Source organism: Bos taurus, chromosome 21, assembly GCF_002263795.3.
Source record: "Bos taurus isolate L1 Dominette 01449 registration number 42190680 breed Hereford chromosome 21, ARS-UCD2.0, whole genome shotgun sequence".
Lineage (NCBI taxonomy): Eukaryota > Metazoa > Chordata > Mammalia > Artiodactyla > Bovidae > Bos > Bos taurus.
This window is the reverse complement of record NC_037348.1, coordinates 47,670,698-47,693,565: the sequence shown is the minus strand read 5'-3', so window position 1 is coordinate 47,693,565 and position 22,868 is coordinate 47,670,698. Positions and strand designations below refer to the sequence as shown.

At 35.3% G+C, this 22,868-nt stretch overlaps 1 protein-coding gene across 2 annotated transcripts in view; it reads right to left on the bottom strand.

The window, feature by feature from the left end:
- Positions 1–22,868, bottom strand: part of MIPOL1 (mirror-image polydactyly 1) — a 312,949-nt gene that overhangs the window by 40,573 nt on the left and 249,508 nt on the right. For both annotated transcript variants that reach the window (XM_024982072.2, XM_024982074.2), the window contains one exon: positions 12,840–13,070. In XM_024982072.2, the coding sequence (XP_024837840.1) occupies positions 12,840–13,070 (231 nt within the window). The remainder of the gene's footprint in view (positions 1–12,839; positions 13,071–22,868) is intronic.

The following is a 22,868-nucleotide window of genomic DNA, read 5'->3' as shown; positions in this document are numbered from 1 at the left end:
TTTGGCATAGTCAATAAAGCAGAAATAGATGTTTTTCTGGAACTCTCTTGCTTTTTCCATGATCCAGCGGATGTTGGCAATTTGATCTCTGATTCCTCTGCCTTTTCTAAAACCAGCTTGAACATCTGGAAGTTCATGGTTCACGTACTCCTGAAGCCTGGCTTGGAGAATTTTGAGCATTAGTTTACTAGCGTGTGAGATGAGTGCAATTGTGCGGTAGTTTGAGCATTCTTTGGGACTGGAATGAAAACTGACCTTTTCCAGTCCTGTGGCCACTGCTGAGTTTTCCAAATTTGCTGGCATATTGAGTACAGCACTTTCACAGCATCATCTTTCAGGATTTGGAATAGCTCAACTGGAATTCTATCACCTCCACTAGCTTTGTTCGTAGTGATGCTTTCTAAGACCTACTTGACTTCACATTCCAGGATGTCTGGCTGTAGGTCAGTGATCACACCATCGTGATTATCTGGGTCGTGAAGATCTTTTTTGTACAGTTCTTCTGTGTATTCTTGCCATCTCTTCTTAATATCTTCTGCTTCTGTTAGGTGCATACCATTTCTGTCCTTTATCAAGCCCATCTTTGCATGAAATGTTCCTTTGGTATCTCTGATTTTCTTGAAGAGATCTCTCGTCTTTCCCATTCTGTTGTTTTCCTCTATTTCTTTGCATTGATCGCTGAAGAAGGCTTTCTTATCTCTTCTTTGGAACTCTGCATTCAGATGCTTATATCTTTCCTTTTCTCCTTTGCTTTTCACTTCTCTTCTTTTCACAGCTATTTGTAAGGCCTCCTCAGACAGCCATTTTGCTTTTTTGCGTTTATTTTCCATGGGGATGGTCTTGATCCCTATCTCCTGTACAATGTCACAAACCTCCGTCCATAGTTCATCAGGCACTCTATCTATCAGATCTAGGCCCTTAAATCTATTTCTCACTTCCACTGTAAGAGAAACCCAAGTAAGACGGTAGGTGTTGCAAGAGGGCATCAGAGGGAAACACACTGAAACCATACTCACAGGAAACTAGTCAATCTAATCACACTAGGACCACAGCCTTGTCTAACTCAATGAAACTAAGCCATGCCCGTGGGGCAACCCAAGATGGGCGGGTCATGGTGGAGAGATCTGACAGAATGTGGTCCACTGGAGAAGGGAACGGCAAACCACTTCAGTATTCTTGCCTTGAGAACCCCATGAACAGTATGAAAAGACAAAATGATAGGATACTGAAAGAGAAACTCCCCAGGTCAGTAGGTGCCCAATATGCTACTGGAGATCAGTGGAGAAATAACTCCAGAAAGAATGAAGGGATAGAGCCAAAGCAAAAAGAATAACCAGCTGTGGATGTGACTGGTGATAGAAGCAAGGTCCGATGCTGTGAAGAGCAATATTGCATAGGAACCTGGAATGTCAGGTCCATGAATCAGGGCAAATTGGAAGTGGTCAAACAAGAGATGGCAAGAGTGAATGTCGACATTCTAGGAGTCAGCGAACTGAAATGGACTGGAATGGGTGAATTTTATTACATGCTAGTGTCACTTATTAGATAAAAGTATTAGGATCACAGACTTATTCATTATATTTACTTCACATATAATAGAAATATGAAGGCTATTAATTAGTCATGTTCATCTTTTAAGCATATTTTAGAAAATAAAGCTTACTTGTTTGGGTTTAGCTCAAGACTTTTATAAACTGTAAAGTGCTGAACAAGTCTAGTAATAAAATTCGTTCTGGAAAAATACACCATATTTTAATTTAAAGTAAGATTCAGTTATGTAAGCATTAGTAACAGATGAGTATAGTGAATTACCTCTTGACTATATATACAATTATGAACTTCTAAAATCTTACAAAATCAAATGCAAAGTACCTTGCAAGAATGCATTAAAGTTCAAAGCCTCCTTTGTACTAAACAATGTTTCTTTGCATTTTCTAAAAAGGCAATAAAAAAGTTCTATTCCAGTTGTAAAATATTTTGGCCTAAATTAATTAGACTGATTAATCCTTGAGAATGGCAACACAGATTTGCCCTATCAAGTGAGTTTCAAGAAAATATTAAAGGATGACATTAACAAATGTTATAAATTGAGAGTCCTCAAACGAAAGTAGTGAAATCAATGTGTAAATATAAACTCTGATTTTGGTCTGTTTCATAATGTAAACTGTTTTCCATAAAACACAATCTGTACATTTGTCATTTAGTTTTGAAGATAAATGTCATTTATTTTTGAAGTTGAAAAATAACAAAAAGACTTTAGACCCACATATAAAAGGTATTCTTTTTATCCTTTTCTGAGACGCTGACCTGTATATTCATTTAAAAATGAACACCACATCTTTACGTTATTAAATCTTTGTTTTGATCTATTAGTATTCACCAAAGTGCCATTTTATAAAACCTCACACTGAATGGACAAGGCTGGAGGTGACCATCTGCAGCTTTAGAGTCTGTGTTTGAATTGATGAAAAGAGCTTTGTGTTTTCATTGCCAAGTTTGATTCTTCCAGTCATTAGGCATTCCCCTCAGATCACATCAATGAAGCCGTACTCTCTTACACCCATGTGTTAAATTCTCTTCTCCTCATGGTTTCCTTTGCCAGCTCTACTCAAGAATGACTACTGGGCCTTAGCCACATTCTTCTCACAGCTTTGTCAAAAAGAGCATCAGAAAGTCTTCTTAAAACCCATATGTGTATCTGGTCAGTTCTCAGTCTTAGGGTCACCTCACATTGTGGTGTGATTATACAGAGATTCATTCTTGTTCTTGAACTGTGCTACTCCCATCATTCTGGGAAAGATTAGGCCCTCCAGTCAGTAGTAGAGAACTTCTTGGGACACTGATGTGAAATACACATAGCTCAGAAAGCAGATTAGTAAACTAAAGAAGGTGACATTTCAAGATTTTGAGCATGTTTATGTTATTTTTACCATTATGTAGCTTGTCAAATGGTGTAACACAAAAAGAAAGAAGACACACTTTCACTATGCTTTTGGATACTATTGTATGTGAAGGAAAAAGCTGAATGATGATGCTGTTCCAAGAACTATTAGTTTGAATGCTATACATGTCAAAGTAATTAAAAAAATTAAAATAGTTAAGTTCAGTAATAGGTTCCAAAATACTATTTACTATATAAAAATTTCACTTCTGGTTAGTCTTTCCATAGGAACAGCTAATGAAGTAATCTATAGTAGCAAAATTATTCTTTTCTTTATACTTAGGTTAAGAACTGAAGAAAAAAATGATATTTGTTGAGTTGCTCAGGAATATATTAATAAAACAATATAAGAAAGAAAGGAGGAGGATTTTAGCTGCTATTATACACTATATTGCTATAGAATGCATTCTTTTCTCTGTAAATGTAAATGATGAAGAATGAAGTTTATGCGAGGACTGTGTTTATGATTTCACTATCAGACAGAGTTACCGTGAAAGAAACAATATTCTTTCATTTATAGAGGGCTAAATGTGCACTTGGGAAAAATCCTTTAGTGGGGGATATAGACAAACACGAAATAATGGGAAGAAAGAATCAAACATGGAATCTTACAATCCAAGTAAAATTTGTATTTCTAGTTGTTCTTGGGTTCAATTTAGAATTTTTCAATTATATTCTGGGAATAAATCCTATATCTAGTAAAGCAGTATACAGCAGACTTTAGATGAATACACTGACAATTTATTAAAAAAAAACAGACCCTGATTTATGCAAGCATGTAAACATTCTCTGTATCAATAGATAGATACATTATATCCAATCATCTGTGCTTTTAAGAGTAGAGAAAGCAAAAGAGGAATTTCTGAATGAGTTTTCAAGTATAATCAGGTTGAGCAACATACAGGCAGGACGATGAAAACTTTAAAAAATCGAATTTCTACAATAGCTTCCTTTTTTTCCTTGAGTACAAAAGAAGTATGTAAAATATTTAGTGGTTGGTGATATTAAGTACCTTTCCTAGGAAGTTCAAATCACTTTATATATCTTATTTTTATCAATTCTAAAACTATTTTCAGGTAAGATAGATGAGTTCTCCTATCTTTATGAAGTACCCTGGGGTCAAGGGTTAAACAATTAAGAAGGCTTTTAACTGGAGCTAAGAATAGAAACCTAGGAAAATGGTACTGATTAGAGCATAAGACCACTCTAAGGAATTTGCATTTCATGTATATGCATGAAAATCACAATAGGACATCTCTGCAGTGTAAGAACTCTCGTACTTTTTTCAGCTTGTCAAGTTTCAGTTAAAGTGTACTTGATCATCATTAAGTGTGTCCTATAATTTCCCTAATAAAGGTCCATATAGTCAAAGCCATGGTTTTTCCCAGTAGTCATGTACAGACATGAGAGTTGGACCATAAAGAAGGCTGAGCATCAAAGAATTGATGCTTTCAAATTATGGAGCTTGAGGAGACTTTTGGGAGGCCCTTGGACAGCAAGGAGATTTAACCAGTCAATCCTAAAGGAAATCAACCCTGAATATTCATGGGAAGGACTGATGCTGGAGTTGAAGCTCCAATACTTTGGCTATCTGATGCAGAGCCAACTGACTGGAAAAGAGCCTGATGCTGAAGAAAAGACCTGAAGAAAAGACCCTGAAGGCAAAAGAAGCGGGCAGAAGAGGATGAGATGGTTAGATGCATCACTGACTCAATGGACATGAATTTGAGCAAACTCTGGGAGACAGTGGAAAACAGAGGAGCCTGGTGTACTGCAGTGCATGGGGTCGTAAAGAGTCAGACATGACTTAGTGACTGAACACTAATAAATAATTTCCCTAAAATAATAGGAACTCGTATTTTTTATTTCAATTACTGTAACACTGGGATTAATAAAAAACAATAAAAATTCCTGCATTTTAGTCTTAAAAAGAAACTATATGAGTCTCTTATTCAACACTTCTATTCTTTTTCTCTCATTCCTCTCATGATCATCTGAAACGTGTTTTATCTATCTTAGTAGGCTGAGATGAATACTAGTCCAACTCTAGATCACCTAGTGAAGACAGACTCCGAAATGAAGAAGCCAATTAAATGTAAGAAGTCATGTTGTGATTTAACTTTTTAGGCCCTACTTTCAGGCTGTTTATGATTCATTCCATAAAATTAACTATAAAAGGGAACTTAACAGGGACAGGGCAGATACTTAGGTTTAGAGAATCCCTCTTCTTCTTTACCCTGGATCTTTTACTTTCCACTTCACTGGAATTTCTCAATTTTAATAATCACAGATTAATCCTTCCCTGGTAGAAAGAAATGAGCTAGACAATTAAAACTATGTTTCTTTTTCATGTCAAAGTGAGACGTTCCTTGAAGATCAAGGTATAAGCCTCAATTCTCTAGTTTTATAAAGAAATGAATATAACCATATCACCTATCAAACATGGTAGGTATTTCTGTATATAATAAAAGTAGCTCTAAGGAAAGCTACTTTATGTACTCAGTGTGTAAGAGAGGGGATCACTATACAAATATATAATGGAATTAAAGTTTTTATAAAATACATACTTGTTTGATAGAGTACAAGATGTATTTCATAAGTTAAATAGGTATTTAATTTAAAAACATGTGTTATGATTAAAAAACCCAGAACATTAAATTCTTAAAAAGCGTATCATGTGTTTAAGAATAAAAATTAAGCATGTTAGATCATGTATATTTTGTGATGACTGTTTAGGAAGCATCTGAGTCCATTTTCCATATATAAAGGACATAAAAAAACTATATCTAATTACTTCTAGATTTAGAAGGTGTTGTCCAAAGCTGATGGGGGTGTTCAGTTGTACATAAACTATCACAAATAAATTAACTATTTGACTTATTATTTGCTGAGGTACATATCATACTTCACAGAGCTTTTAAAACCTCAAATATAAAAACGATTGTGAAGAAATTTCCAGAAAAGTTTCAAATCCTCATTTACTAATAATACTAATAAATCCAAGTAAACTTTCAACATTTTATTAAATATGGATTTAAACCTTATGCTGAGTTGAGAATTTAAGAGGTGTACTCCTTGATTCAATTAACAAGTATCATATTTACAAAGCATTCACAGTACATCTAGTATTGCTTTGCAACTTGTAGTCCAACCAAGAATTTACAGGGAAAATAGCAAGATAAAGTTGGCAAGAAGTAGAATAATTTTAATGAAAACACAGTATTAATGCAACTACGTAAAAAATTCATTGACGCCTTTCACATTAAACTTTGTAAAACTATTTGAGCAGAATCACTTATCATTATAGTTAATATCAGATTCTGGAACTAGCAACAAAACTATAAAGCTTAGTGGTCTTTTGATGAAAATTGTAGGTTTTTTTTTTTAAATAATAGTACGCTTTAAAAAAAAAAAAAAGTCAAGAAACTGGAAATGCTCTGTTCCCCTTCCCAGCGCCCAGAGTCATCTACCCTGTTTTATAATTCAACCTGCAAACAGATTAAGCAGCTAAGTTTGTGGAAAGTATGTTTGCTCTCCGCTAAGAACCGTTGTGTGACACTATGGCGACTCCCCTGATACCTCAAAGTGAACTACAGACTGCTCTCACTCATCAGCAGGGAAACCAGGCTGAGAATTCACAACTTCTTTGTAACTTCAACTTCTTCATAGAAATCAGTATTTGGCCAACGGCAGGAAAGACTTTTATTAGCTTTACACGCTCTTTTCTTTTTTTTTTTAAAATAGCATTCAAAAGCCACAGGATGCCCTATATTTCAGAAAGAAATGTTTTATGCTGATTTTTGAAATTTTAATTATGCAATTAAAAATTAGAATGCCTGCAAATGTTAAGTAACTGATTTTTTTAAAGTACAGAAAGAAAATTCTAAATAGTTGATACATTTTTCTTCTTGAAGATATATTAAAAGTTTACAATTTTAGTCCAACCTATTCATTATATAGTTATAGTTTATGAGGAAATAAACATCAGTGTAAATTTGGCCCACAGTAAAGATGGTACGTGATGAAAGTTATTTCATTTTAAAACCTAGATCTTTGAGAGGTTTTCTAACCACATCAGTCTGGCTGTAAATACTTTTAGGTAACTGTGTAGCTTAAATACGTTAATTACAGTAAAATATATTAAAAAATCCCTTTGGGAACTTTTGCTGTAGGCCAGAAGAAGCGTATCTGTAGATGGAAAGACAGGTGGAAAAATACAGCACAAAGAATCAGATTTTATAATCGCTTGTGATAAAAACATCATTTAGTGGACTAGTGCATCAGTTTTCTTTTAAATAAATGAGGACTATGGAAGGTCTAGGCAGAACTATTAAGAGAAGTTTTTTATAACAAAGATCTCATGTTCTTAACCTTTTTTTTAGCCTCCATGTAAATCTCTGCATCCAGGATTGGCAAAAAAAAACAAAACAAACCCTAAAAGGCAAATCACTATGTGCTCTTCTTCCACAAACATATACATTTAAAAGAGACCTACCTAAGGAGAGTAATGTTGAAGGCAAAGGAATGGATTTCCATTGGTGAAATTTTAGGTATCACCCAGATACCTGGGCCAAGAAGTTATTTTTGGTTTGTGAAGTCTGGCATTCATCACATTTTACCCTATAAGTGACTATCTGCCTATAAATATTGGCTACTTTATGGATAGTAATTCTGTACAACTTTCCTTTCCAAATATACTCAGGTTAAAAAACTTAAGAAAAATATTTACTCAAACAAATAAAATATACATTTAAAATACAATTATTAGAAATAGTGGTCTCTCTGTCCTATTTACTGAAGATTTCAGGTCTTTTAAATGTAATTAAACTTGATGGAAGTCTGTGGTTAGAACAAGCTGATCACTAGCAAGTGTGTGTGCTCAATTACTCAGTTGTGTCTGACTCTTCTGTGACCCATGGATTGTAGCCTGCCAGGTGCCTCTGTCCATGGGATTCTCCAGATAAGAATACTGGAGTGGTTTCCATTTCCTCCTCTAGGAGATCTTCCTGATCCAGGGATCAAATAAATCCCTGTCCTTGTGTCTCCTGCATTGGCAGGTGGATTCTTTACTACTATGCCACCAGGGAAACCCTTTTCTGTCATTATATCAAACTATTAAATTGTTCTAGTCTGGCAAGCCACTCCAGTACTCTTGCCTAGAAAATCCCATGGATGGAGGAGCCTGGTAGGCTGCAGTCCATGGGGTCGCTACAAGTTGGACTCGACTGAGCGACTTCACTTTCACTCTTCACTTTCATGCATTGGAGAAGGAAATGGCAACCCACTCCAGTGTTCTTGTCTGGAGAATCCCAGGGACAGGGGAGCCTGGTGGGCTGCTGTCTATGGGGTTGCACAGAGTCGGACACGACTGAAGCGACTTAGCAGCAGCAGCAGTAGTCTGTATGTTCATAAGCATTTATAGAGTACCCACTTAACAGCTGGCATCTGTGCCAAGTACTTGGAAGCAATGGGGATACAAAGATGAACAGAACACCATCTATGGCTTGGAAAAGCTCCATGATGACTAATTTTGCAGGGATCAGAGTAGATAGGATACAGATATACAAAGCAATTTTAACACCTAGCTGATTAAGACTTCTAATAAGGGTATGGACTGAGTATTATGAAAGCATTAAAGAATGGAAATATAAAGAAGCATCATAGGGGTAACATTTAGATCAGAATTTAAGGAATACAAAAATCTGGCAAGGCAGTAAAAGGGAGGAATATTTTCTAAGAAGATGAAATGGCATGAGCAGAGATACTGTGGTAGGGCATCATGGGGGAAGATGATACTAAAACAATGGGAGAAACCCAGTGACAGGCCTCCGGCACCCCACTCCAGTACTCTTGCCTGGAAAATCCCATGGATGGAGGAGCCTGGTAGGCTGCAGTCCATGGGGTCGCTAGAGTCGGACATGACCGAGCAACTTCATTTTCACTTTTCACTTTCACGCATTGGAGAAGGAAATGGCAACCCAATCCAGTGTTCTTGTCTGGAGAATTCCAGGGACGGCGGAGCCTGGTGGGCTGCTGTCTATGGGGTCGCACAGAGTCAGACACGACTGGAGTGACTTAGCAGCAGCAGCAGCATAACATGCTAAGTTGTTTAAACTTTAACTTGCAGGGGTTGAAGAGTCCCTGAAAGATTTAAAATAGGGAAATAATATAACCTGATTAGTGTTTTAGAAAAATTAACTCTGGTGGCGGTAAGGAAGACAAATTTTGAGAGAGCTACAGGCAGGTAAACTAGTTCTAAGATTATTTCAATAGTCTAGAGGAATAATTATTTCAACAGCCATGAGGGATGATGAGGGCCTGAATTAATGACGTTAACAAGGGAAGAGTGGTGGGAATCAGAAGACACTTAGGCAGTAGACAACAGAGACTGATGGCAACGTGAACGTGAATGACAAGAAAGAGTGAGGGAAGAAGGAAAGGGCTGAAACTTTCGAGGACTATGATGGAGACAGGAAATACAGAATGGGAGGGCTTTCTTTTCAGAGGAGTAATTTTTCACCAAAAAAATCTATGACACAGAAGACTGTGATTTAATTTTCTAGGATGTTGGAGAAGACTTGGTAGAGAAAAGGCAGTTGAACTACTCCTATGGGTTTGATAAATGTGGTGATACTAATGATATAATTTGCAGAATGCTACAGTAACCGATTACAAACTACACAATTTTACATACTATCCAGTTTATTCTTCAAATAAACTCTCCCTGTGAAGTCAGTGTAACTGTCCAAATTTTTTCACTGAAAAAATTTTGCTTCAGGGGTTAAGTAATCTGCCCCAAATCTGACAGGAAATAAGTAGGAAAGCAGGGACTCAAACACAGGTCTGTCTGATTTGACTACAAATCTTGACTATCTTCTACACTGCAGCGAGTCTCACAGGACGAATACAGTTCTCATGAAGGAAAAGGGTCAAAGGCTCCAAGGAGAGAGGCCAACATATATAAAGGCATTTAGCCCTGAAAGGGTAGCGCCCTTCTGAAGAGTGAGACAGCGCAGTGTGAGTGAAATGACAAGAGGAGGGACTATGCAATACACATTGTTTTAAAAGCATCACATGTATTACCTCATCTAATTCTTACAACATTATGAGGTAGGACTATTACTATCCACATTTTATTGTCCACATCAGCATAATGTTTTAAAATAAAATGTCCTAGTTCACATACCTATACATTCTGAATCCAGAGCCTGAGATTTTAAATTAACATGTTGAAGACGTATGAGCATTTTTACTTATTTTACCATGATCATATACTAGTTTTATAATAGTTAGGAATGAGCCGGTGAATTTAATATTTCTGAAATTACTGGTGATCTTAAGAAGAACAATTTTGGTATAAGAGCTAACCATAGTGTATTGAGTAGTAGACGAGCTAATGGGAATTGAAAAATTAGAGTGAATACAGATCAGCTATTTAAGAAATTTAGTTATGAAGGGAGAGGGAAAATGTGAACATTTTTAGTTTAAATTTTGATTATTGCCTCGAATACTGATATATTTACAAAGGACCTTCAAAAATAATTGCTAGTAACAGTAATTCAGATTATATAGAGGATACTAATACCATCTAATAACATCTTACAAATTGGCTTCCTGGAAAGTTATCATCTTATATCCAATAAAATAGGCTGATGCCCACCATAATGTGATGAAGATACACTGCACACTTGAGGGCAACTAGAGATGAAAGACAGTGTATATAATATGAAAAGGAAAGCCTGATAATACTTCCTCTAGGTCTGATTGCTAGAAATCAGAATAAAAGATTTAACATTTAAATTAAAATTTAACATTTAACTCTGGTAACTGACATAATTATTGCACTTAAACCCTGTCCATGGTTGGTGCCATTTCCAAGTCTTGATTTGTCTGTTGTTAAATGTGAAAAATAAGGGCAATATCACTAGTTTTTCAAAAGGTTAAGCATTATAAGAGAAAATGTTATTTCTACTTCTTGGGGTACAAAGTTATTTCTTTTTTTTTTTACTGTATTTTTTAAAATTTAAATTTATTTATTTTAATTAGAGGCTAATTACTTTACAATATTGTATTGGTTTTGGTTTTGCCATACATCAACATGAATCCGCCACGGGTGTACACATGTTCCCAATCCTGAACCCCCTTCCCACCTCCCTCCCCATACCATCCCTCTGGGTCATTCCAGTGCACCAGCCCCAAGCTTCCTGTATCCTGCATCAAACCTGGACTGGCGATTCGTTTCTTATATGATATTACACATGTTTCGGTGCCATTCTCCCAAATCATCCCCACCCCCCTCTCCCACAGAGTCCAAAAGACTGTTCTGTACATCTGTGTCTCTTTTGCTGTCTCACATACAGGGTTATCGTTACCATCTTTCTAAATTCCATATATATGCGTTACTATACTGTATTGGTGTTTTTCTTTCTGGCTTACTTCACTCTGTATAATCGGCTCTAGTTTCATCCACCTCTTTACAAAATAATAAGATAGCTGATGAGATTTAAAAATGAAAGCTGACAACATTTCCAAATATTTTAGAAATCTAATGCTCTTTGGGAAACACAATTTTAGGGAATTTTAGTTATGTAAAGAAATTGAAGGATTGCATGTAAAGAAAACTTTGAAATTTAAAGTATTTGTAGCTTTTAAGCAAGTTGATCCAAAATAGATCTTGACTGTCAAAAGTTACTGATTTGTAATTGACAATGAAATGAGATAGACCTAAATATCTATCTTGGTGTTCTTAGAACATTAATATTTCATTGTGAATAATTATAGACAGTTGCTGGTCAAATATAAACTTCATCTTTAAACCTATAAAAATATAATATTATAAATCATAAGTTTCAAGGTAGAAGACATTGCTTTAAAGATTAATATGCAAAATTCCTAATCTGTTTTAAAAAAGTCTTGACTGCATATGTACCTGACCTTGGGCTATGAATCAAGATATAAGATATAATTTCAGGAGTGTGAGGGAAATGTTTGAGACCTATTTTCAAATAAGAAGTAGTGAGAAGTAAGAAATCTTGAAGTTAGCACTTACACTTCATACTGTAAAAATGAAAAAAACTGCTAAGGAAAAAGGTATGTTTTAGAACTCTTTGTCTTAGAATTTAGTGTCTTAGAATTGAATGCGATTAGGTGTGTAAATGATGCAATGCTGTTCACAATACATAAAAAAAAGGCTCTGTTAAAATGACAAAGTTCTATTACTTTAAAGCTGCCTAAGAAAATTCTGCTACAGTGTTCAAGTCTCATCAATTAACAAGCGATTTCATTATATGGTAAGTTATTTGTTATCATTTTGCTAGCTATCATTAAAGACTGATTATGCAGCTTTATTTAAATCTGAATAAAAATGCAAAGATTATTTAAAATAAATATCATGCACTATGAAAGCTGTGTTGAATTCTTCAGAGGAACAACACAAGAAAACGAATTTCACTGTACTGGATTCTATGTACCTAGAGGTCTCAAACTGCAAGATCATAGAAAATTTCAGCTCAGGCAGGATTACTCTGATGCTAAATGAATAAAATTAGTAACTTGCCCATCTCTTCCCTTTGCTAGTAACTTCATGCAGTACTTATGAAATGATTTTTATCGTATGGCCTCCATGAACTCACAAAGATCAATTACTAAGTTAAAAAAAGTTAAACACAAACAAAAATAAAAGTTGTTTGCCCTAAACAGTAACCACGATTCCCAAGTAAATGACTTTTTGACCCCAAATTTAAATACAACACGTAGTCTAAACACGTGCATTTGACTCAATCCACTTCTGTCTGAAACTATTAATAGCATGAATACATATTACTTAGTTGCCAAAACAAAGTGCTTTTGCCTCATTTTGTTTCGTACTTTTGAAATAATACAAGATCATTTTACTTACTTCTGAACTTTATCATTGGCCGTTCGGGAGGCCTCTACAGCATGCTGAAGCTCTAATTCCATGTTTGCTCGATCTGTCAGAGCTTGCTGCAGTTGGGTAGCCAGTTCCTCATTTTGTTGTTGAGTGATGGAAACAATGTTCTCTCTATTTTTTAAAGCTTCTTCATAGGTACTAAGTGTAAGATTAAACTGATCCTTCAGATTTTCTTCTTGGGATAAAGATTTGTGTAAACTGAGAAAATATAAAAATAAAAAAATTTAAACATAAATATGTAGGCTTACAGACCAATAATCTATTAAACAAAAAGCTCCAGTTAGAAAGATCCATTTCTAAAAATCAATAAAGGCATACTTAAATGGATAAAGTAATTTTTATATCATAATATTATACTTGATAATTATCCATTTCTCTGCTTCTAAGCTGAAAGCTACCCAGACAAATGATTATCTTTGCTACCAAAGCATACAAAAAGATGCTGTAAGACGTTAATTTAATTATATCAGTGTAAATATTACATTCAATTTTCTTTAAAAGGAATAGCAAAGAATTGGAAAATAAAGTATCTCTAGGTAAATAAAAGAATGTAATAAGCTGACTGCAAAGAAGTGAGAAGTAAGAGAATGGGCATCAGTTTAGTAGATCCAGGGTCTAATTCAGCTGAACACTTAATGAGAATGAATGAGGTTTGTACAAATACTGATCAGCCTTATACACAGCATTTTCTACTTGTCACAGTTGAGATATGAATGAGGTTAAGATTATCAGTCAGACCGCACAGAAATAATATGTATTCAGATATATTTTCTTTTTGTTAATGAATCTTACTCCAAATACACCCACTCATTAAGTCATACAGAGAAACAGCATATAAATTAAGACCAAATGAATGCAGAAGAAAACGCAGACAAATAGAATCCTAAAATGCTAAAGGTCAAATCTTTGATATGTCATTACATCTACCACCTGAGGTTATTTTGAAATGGCACCAAGCACCTCACTCAATTAAATAAAGACATTTTGAAAATATAAATATTTAATAAGGGGAAATTTAAAATCCACACAGGAGATGTTCTTTTTTTATTAAATAAAATCATTTCAGTATATGCATACAAAAGAAATGTCGATGGGAGACTCGAAGTAAAACAACCCAACTATATAATACAGATTGATAATGTTGAAAGAAAGTAATCTAATCCTTAAAGCTGCAGAAAGCTTGTCAGGGAACTTTAACTCTGGCTGAATATCTAGCCTAGTACTTTATCTAAAACTTTTCAAACTAAAGTAATTATAAATTTCTTCTTCTTGATTTCGCAACCTATACACCTCTCCAATGTGCTCACTTTGGAGAAGGTGTCACAAGGAAATAAGATGGACCTGAGGCAGGGACAGTTAGCACACCAAAAGAAATCATTCCAGAATTCAGCTTAATCTGGAAGAGAGAATGCTGCTACACTGCGGTCTAATGATCGATTACTGTGTATGAATAGAAATGGTGCATGGTGCCAGATTGGCGGAGTGCAAGCAAAGTGCCTTCCTTTGTGCTTTTTCACCTCCTTATTTATGTATCTAACTCTTATTTCATTCTTCTTTCTACCAATCCATGTACTTAAAAACTTCTGTCTCTTGCTCATTTTCCTATTCTTTCTCTGTCCTCTCATACTTTCTACATTCTTCCAACTTCCAATTTCTTTCAATCCACTCTTTTTGTTTACTTGAAAGATCCAAGAAAGGAACTAAAAACAAAACAAAACAAAACCGCTAAAAGGTCTATGTTCTTTACTTTTAAATGTCAATTACATTTTAAATTATATACTGTGCACAAATCTAAAACATTCAGCTTTGACAAAATGTAAAGAACAAAACACAGAACAAATACAGAAGACTCCAGTCCTTACCATTGATCCCCTTCCCAAAGGTAATCACTAATTCAACCTCTATCAAGATTAATATTGCCTGTTTTTGAACTTTTTGTCTGACTTACTTTAGCTAACATAAAGTTTATGAGATTCATCCTGTTGTTGCATGTAGTTCGCTTTTTAAAAAAATTCTATTAAGTTTTCTGTTACATAAATACACAGCAACTTATTTCACCACCCCACTGTTGCTGCCGTGAATAAGTTCTTGTACATGTCTTTTGATGGACCTACGTACTTGCTTCTTCTTTGTTTTGGTTTTTGTTTCCAGGTTTACTGAGATATAAGTGACATAAGCACTCATACCTGGAACAGAATTTCTCCTAAGGGTATATGTATGTCCAGATTTAGCAGACACTGCAAAGTTTCCCAAAGTGGTCACGCCAGTGTATGCTCCCATCACAAGGGAGTTCCAGTTGCTCTATGTGCAACCTTAGAGTGGGACTGCCAGTCCTTTAAACTGGCCATTTTAATAGGGGTACAGTGATATTTCATTCTCTTAATGTTGTCTTTTGATGAATACAAGTTCTTCATGCTAATGAAATCCAGTTTATTATTATTCCACTTATGGCAGTGTTTTCTTGTGTCCTATTTAAAAAAATCTTAGCCTATCCAGTTCCTTTGTATTTTAATCTTACATATATGTTCCTCATTTAAAACTTAAAGTCAGTCAGGTTATTTTGGGAATTCTGCATTTCTTTATGATACCTAAAACACTCTCTAGTATATTATAAACAATTAACTATTAAGAATCAATGACTCAGTTTTAAAAATTATACCATTATTAAAGTCAATGTTATCCCAATTTAATTCCCTAATCATTCATCATTTATTAGTCTTCTATCATTTAATTTTTTCCTTTTGGGGAGTAAGTTTATACTAGCAGATTTTAATTTTTCTCTCAGATGGACCTGTGACTGGGACCCTTTATTCTCAAGCTCAAAAAGCTACTCATCATTCAGCGTGTTTTGGAAACCTTTAAATCCCCATCAAGGGTTTCTCAGACTGAAGTAGTAGCTGGAGTGATCTCATAAAAAGATGAATTAGATAATGTCACTCAAAACCCTATAATAGTTCCTTGCTGAATTCAGAATAAATCTCTGATGATAATAATGAACTACATATTTTAACTAAACCTCACAACAACTTGGAAAGTCCTATTAAATATTACTTTTTTACTAATAAAAAAACTGAAGCAAAGACATAAGTAATTTAATTAATCTCACCCCTAGCAGAGCCAGGATCTGGCTTTTACACCCATCACAGCCTTTTACGTGGGCTGGAATCCTCCCCTACTTGCCATGGGCTGCAAAGCCTTCTGTCACCTGGTCTCTCTACGCACCACCTTCTAGCAGACATTCCATTTCTCAGGTGCAGCAAGCTTTTCCTGCTTGAAGCATTTGTTTGGAATGCCTTTCTCGCCATGCTTCTGTGTGACTAAGCTCCTAGGGCTCAGCATAAGTACTGCTTTCTCAGATAAAACTTTTATGTCTCTTCATTTAAATTTATATGTTCCCTCATAGAACCTCTTTTCCTTCTTAGAACTTACAACACTTTGCAGTTTTTTTCAGTATCATATGATTTACTTTCTAATTCCAACATATTAACTTACATAGGGAAATTTTATGGGAAGAATATATTCATAAACTTCAATAAATCAGAATGTTTATAATTTAGGGAAATTTTCTTAGAGGAATAAAGGTGAAGTAGAGTGGATATATTCCTAGTGTGTATAAATCTATAACCACTGAAGTAAGTTTTTGTTTTAGTGCTGTTCTTCCGCAGCCCCATGGACTGTATCTCGCCAGGCTCCTCTGTCCTTGGGATTCTCCAGGCAAGAACACTGGATTGGATAGCCATTCCCTTCTCCAGGGGATCTTCCAGACCCAGGGATGGAACCCGGGTCTCCTGCACTGCAGGCAGATTCTTTACCATCTGAGTCACCAGGAAAGCCTGCACTAACACTTTTCTTCAGAAAGTTCTTCCCTGAATTGACAAGAGGGTCACACTGGTTAGTTTTCTTCAGAGTCTTATCACATTTAACCTCTGTTCCAAGTTGATTGAGATGCATTGCTTTTCAGATGCATCTTTTCCCATACAGCAGCATTACAATTTAATGGCACTTAAATGACATTGTATAGGAAAGTATTTTAAGTCGCAGTAAGAATAAATGATAAAACAACAGCAGAAAAGCTGTTAATCACCCCCAGAAAGAGTGTGGCTTACAGGGCATTAACACCGGAGGGTAACGAACCCTATTTATTATGAAGATAATGAAGTAACATAAAAAATTAAATTAACTCTTTCAGTTTTGAAACTATGTAATTCTTAGCGAATGTCTCTATAGAAAGTGAGCCTTTAAAAATATTTTTACCAGCATTTAATGAGTAGAGGCCAGAGATGTTGCTAAACATCCTACATTGCAGAGGACAGATCCCCATGACAAAGAATTATCCGATCTAATACGTCAAGAACGTCAAATCTGGTAAACAAAAAGAGACTGGATTTGGATTTTGAAGAAGGAGATTCAAATTTCAGTCTTGCTGTTCACTCTGTCTGAAAAATACAGTACCCCTTTGACTGTTATCTTCAACTCTAAAATAATGAGAAAAACCTCATTAAGTTTATATGAGAAAAAATGAGGTAATCTATCTATATGAAAATATCTAGCACAACACCTGGAAGAAACCAGCTATTTATACACTATATAATTTTTTACATTATATAATTTTAAAGAAATAATTTATATCTAATTATTTTGTATAAGATATCATATAAGACTTAGATATTTTATAAATACTATGATTAAAAAAACCTACTTGTTGCTACAGATTTTTCATGAATTGGGAGAAGTAACTTAGTTTTCCTAACCTTATCACTCACTGATAACATTATTAAATCATTAAAAAAAAAAAACAACAGGCAGGTTTGGCTTGTTTTACTGAATAAAAATAAATAAAGACAAAGCCAGTATGGAAAGCAGAAGTATGAGCTATGCTGTCCTAACTACATTTTCTGAGAAAACAGAGCCTCTTTTTTACTTCCCAGTTTATTTCATCAATTAATTTAATCTGAGTTGCTAACTTACTGTCAGTATCTTTTCTCTGAATAACTTCTTTTAACATTTCCTGCAAGGCAGGTGTTTTGGTGACAAGCTCCCTCAGGTTCTGTCTGTCTAAGAAAGTCTTTACTTCTCCTTCACTTTTGGAGGGTAAGTTCCCTGGATGTAGAATTCTAGGCTGATGTCCCAAGGTTTAGTCTGACAATTCAAGGTGCTCCAAAACTCTGTTCTGCTTTTCTTTTCAGGCTTCATCCTATCTATGCTATCAAAAATTTTTAATTCTAGTCAAATGGTAACATAAACTATTCTTTAAAAACACCCTCACACTTTTCACTATAGATTACTGCTCACACTGTTGCCTCTACTATGAATGCCTGATCACTACACTTTAAGACCCAGATGAATAGTCACAACCATCATGAAGTCACTCTCCCATATCCTGCCAAGGAGACACAACTTCATCACTTTCCACTATCTTTCATACCTACTTTATGCTTGTCTTATCTTTTCTACTTTAATACTTTTGCTCTTCTTTATTTCCTTCTATGGCCAAGCACAGTGGCTTTTCTGTAAGAGGCTGGCAAAAATTATCTATTGAACGTTGTTGCTTAAATGCTCCATTTGAACAAGTGGACTCTAGCGTTCTACAAGAGTCATATCAGTTTTACTTCCCTTCCTTTTGTCCTTATGTTTGTGCGAAGCCTCATTCTCCACTGCATTCCCTCAACCCGACTCCATTCCACTCCATTTTTGAGGAATATTTAAAAAGTTACTTTTTTGTTTTGAGATAATTACACATTCATATGGAGTTGCAAGAAATAATACAGAAGATGCCTGGTATCCTTAACCACCTTCCTCCCAACAGTAACATTTTGTAAAATTATAGCATAATAGCACCACCAAGATGTTGACATGGATACAGACAAGATACAAAACAGTTATTTCACCACAAAGATTCCTTCTTTTTCCCTATTTCCTTACCACTCCACCCTCTCCTTAAATCTAATAACTACTAATCCGTTTACCATTTGTATAATGTCATTTCAAGAGGGTTATACAAATAGAAAGGTTTGGGGATTTTCTCTTTTCACACAGCATAGTTCCCCAGGAATTCATCCAGGTTGTTGCACGTATCAATAACGGAATAATAGTTTTTTCTGAGGAAATGGTCTGTCACTTCTAAGTTTCCATTTTTATGTATGTAAACTGCCGCACAATTGCCCTCATCTCACACATTAGTAAAGTAATGCTCAAAATTCTCCAAGCCAGGTTTGAGCAATATGTGAACCGTGAACTTCCAGATGTTCAAGCTGGTTTCAGAAAAGGCAGAGGGACCAGAGATCAAATTGCCAACATCTGCTGGATCATCGAAAAAGCAAGAGAGTTCCAGAAAAACATCTATTTCTGCTTTATTGACTATGCCAAAGCCTTTGACTGTGTGGATCACAATAAACTGTGGAAAATTCTGAAAGAGATGAGAATACCAGACCACCTGACCTGCCTCTTGAGAAATCTGTATGCAGGTCAGGAAGCAACAGTTAGAACTGGGCGTGGAACAACAGACTGGTTCCAAATAGGAAAAGAAGTACGTCAAGGCTGTATATATATGTCACCCTGCTTATTTAACTTCTATGCAGAGTACATTATGAGAAATGCTGGGCTGGAAGAAGCACAAGCTGGAATCAAATTGCTGGGAGAAATATCAATAACCTCAGATATGCAGATGACACCACCCTTATGGCAGCAAGTGAAGAGGAATTAAAGAGCCTCTTGATGAAAGTGAAAGAGGAAAGGGAAAAATTTGGCTTATAGCTCAACATTCAGAAAACGAAGATCATGGCATCTGGTCCCATCACTTCATGGGAAATAGATGGGGAAACAGTGTCAGACTTTATCTTTTGGGGCTCCAAAATCACTGCAGATGGTGATTACAGCCATGAAATTAAAAGACATTTACTCCTTGGAAGAAAAGTTACGACCAACCTAGACAGCATATTGAAAAGCAGAGACATTACTTTGCCAACAAAGGTCCATTTAGTCAAGGCTCTGGTTTTTCCAGTGGTCATGTATGGATGCGAGAGTTGAACTGTGAAGAAAGCTGGGCACTGAAGAATTGATGCTTTTGAACTGTGGTGTTGGAGAAGACTCTTGAGAGTCCCTTGGACTGCAAGGAGATCTAACCAGTCCATCCTGAAGGAGATCAGCCCTGGGTGTTCTTTGGAAGGAATGATGCTAAAGCTGAGACTCCAGTACTTTGGCCACCTCATGCGAAGAGTTGACTCATTGGAAAAGACTCTGATGCTGGGAGGGATTGGGGGCAGGAGGAGAAGGGGACAACAGAGGATGAGATGGCTGGATGGCGTCACCGACTCGATGGACATGAGTTTGAGTGAACTCCGGGAGATGGTGATGGACAGGGAGGCCTGGCGTGCTGCGATTCATGGGGTCGCAAAGAATCGGACACGACTGAATGATTGAACTGAACTGAACTGAGAGCTGTTCATAGTAATCTCTTATTGTTTTTATTTCTGGAAAGTCCATAGTGATATCCTGTCATTCCTGATATCATCATGTGTCTTCTCTCTGCTCTTATGTGCTTCTTTCTGTTCCTATTTTTAATATTTCCTCCTTCTGCTTGGTTTGTATTTATTTTAATGTTCTTTTTCCATATTCTTGAGGTAGGACCTTAGATTGTTAATTTGATACATTTCAAATTTCCCTAAGGTATGAATTTAGTGCTAAAAATTTCCCTCTCAGCATTGCCTTAGCTGTGTCTCAGAAATTTTGCTATGTTGCAGTTTTATTTTCATTCACTTCCACATGTGTGTGTATACATATATATACACACATATATACATACATATATATATTCTAATTTCCCTTGACAATTCTCCTTTGACTTTTGATTATTTAGAAATGTGTTGTTTAGTTCCCAAGTGTTTGGAACTTTCTTGTATCTCCTTGCCACATAAGGTAACACTTAAAGGTTCCAGTGATTTAATGTGGATATCTTTGAGAAGAGGCATTTTTGGCCTATCGCAATTAATAAAATCAATAAACCTCATGCCAGGCTAACCAAGAAAAAGAAGATAAAAATTACTAATAGCAAAATGAAAAAGAGGTCTTCACTGATCCCAGGCACGTTAAAAGTAACATTATGAACAACTCTATGTCCACAAATTTAATAACTTAGATAAAATGGACCAAATTCCTTGTAAGATACAAACTAACAAAACTCATACAAGGAGAAATAGACAGTTTGAATAAGTCTTTAGCTATTAAATGAATTAACAGTCAATGATATACCAAAAAAGAAAGCACAAGGCCCAGATGAATTAATTAAACATTTAAGGAAGAAGTGATACCAATTCTTTTTCTTTTGATATCAATTAGCTCTTCATAATCTCTTCCAGAAAGCACAAACAGAAGAAATATTTCCAAACTCAATCTATGAGTCCTGGGATTATCCCAAAACCAAAATCAGATAAAGATATCATGAGAAAAAAACCCCTACAGAATATTATCTCCCATGTATATAGATGCAACAATCTTCAGCAAAATATTAGTAAATCAACCCCAACACAGTACACAAAGAATTATGCACTCCAACACGTAAGATTTATTCTAGGTATAAAACATTAAAAAGTTGATTATTGTCATCCATCATAAAACAATCTAAGAAAAAAAATCATTTGATTATATCAATAAATGCAGAAGAAGCAATGGCAAAATCTAAGATCCATTCATAATAAAAAGTCTCAGCTAACTAGAGGGAGAAGAAATTACTTAACTTGATACAGAAATCTGCCAAAAAAACTCTAAAGCTAACATCATACTTAATGGTAAGAAATTAGATACTTTCTCCCAAAGATCACAGCAAAAGCAAACATATTTCTCCTTACCTCTCTGTTCAACACAGTACTGGAAGTTGTAGCTAATGCAGTTAGACAAGAAAATAAAATGTATACAGGTTAAGAAGGAAGAAATAAAACTCTCTTTGTTCACAGATGACATGATTGTCTATGTAGAAAATCTCAAAGACTCAACAGAAACAAAACAACAAAACTCCTGGAACTAATAAGTGACTATAACTAGGCTGCAGGATCGAAGGTTAATATAAAGTTGATTGCTTGCCTATCTTGCAGCAGTGAACAGTTCCAATTTAAAATGAAAACATACTACCACTTATATTACCACTCCCTCAAATGAAATATTTAGATACAAATCCAACAGGAAGAAAACTGGAATAAAAGAAATCAAAGACCTAAATAAATGGAGAGATATTCCATGTACATGATTAAAAAGACTCAATACCGTTCGTTAAATGTCAATTCTTCCTAACTTGTCCTATAGATTCAAAGAAATTCCAATCAAAGGACCAGAACATTATTTTATATATTGACAAACTGATTCTAAAGTTTACATGGTGAGGCAAAAGATTTAGGACCACCAACTCAATACTGAAGAATAGTCAGAAGAATGACATCACCCAACTTTAGGACTTAAAGCCACAGCAATCAAGACAGCATTATGCTGGCAAAAGAAGAGACAAACAGATCAGTGGAAGAGAACAGAAAGTCTTGAAATAGATTCATACAAACGTGGCCAACTGATCTTGACAAAAGAGGAAAGGCACTTCCATGGACAAGGAATAGCCTTTTCTCAAAGTGCTGGAACAAATGAACATTCAGACAAGAAAAGAATCTAGACAGAGAATTGACACCTTTCACAAAAAGTAACTAAAAATGTTTTATAGGCCTGAAGAGCAAAATGCAAAACAATATATATCTAGAAGATAACATAAGAGAAAACATATAAGATCTTGGGTTTACCAATGAGCTTTTAGATACAACACCAAAGACATAATCCATGAAAAAAATAGACATAAAACCTTATTAAAATTAAAAATTGTATGCTGCAAGACACACGGTTAAGAGAATGAAAAGACAATCCACAGACTGAGAGAAAATCTTCACAGCAACATGGATGGACTAGAGCTGATCATATTTAACCATATTTTAGTAGGAATCCAAAGTGACACGAGAAAGGAATTAA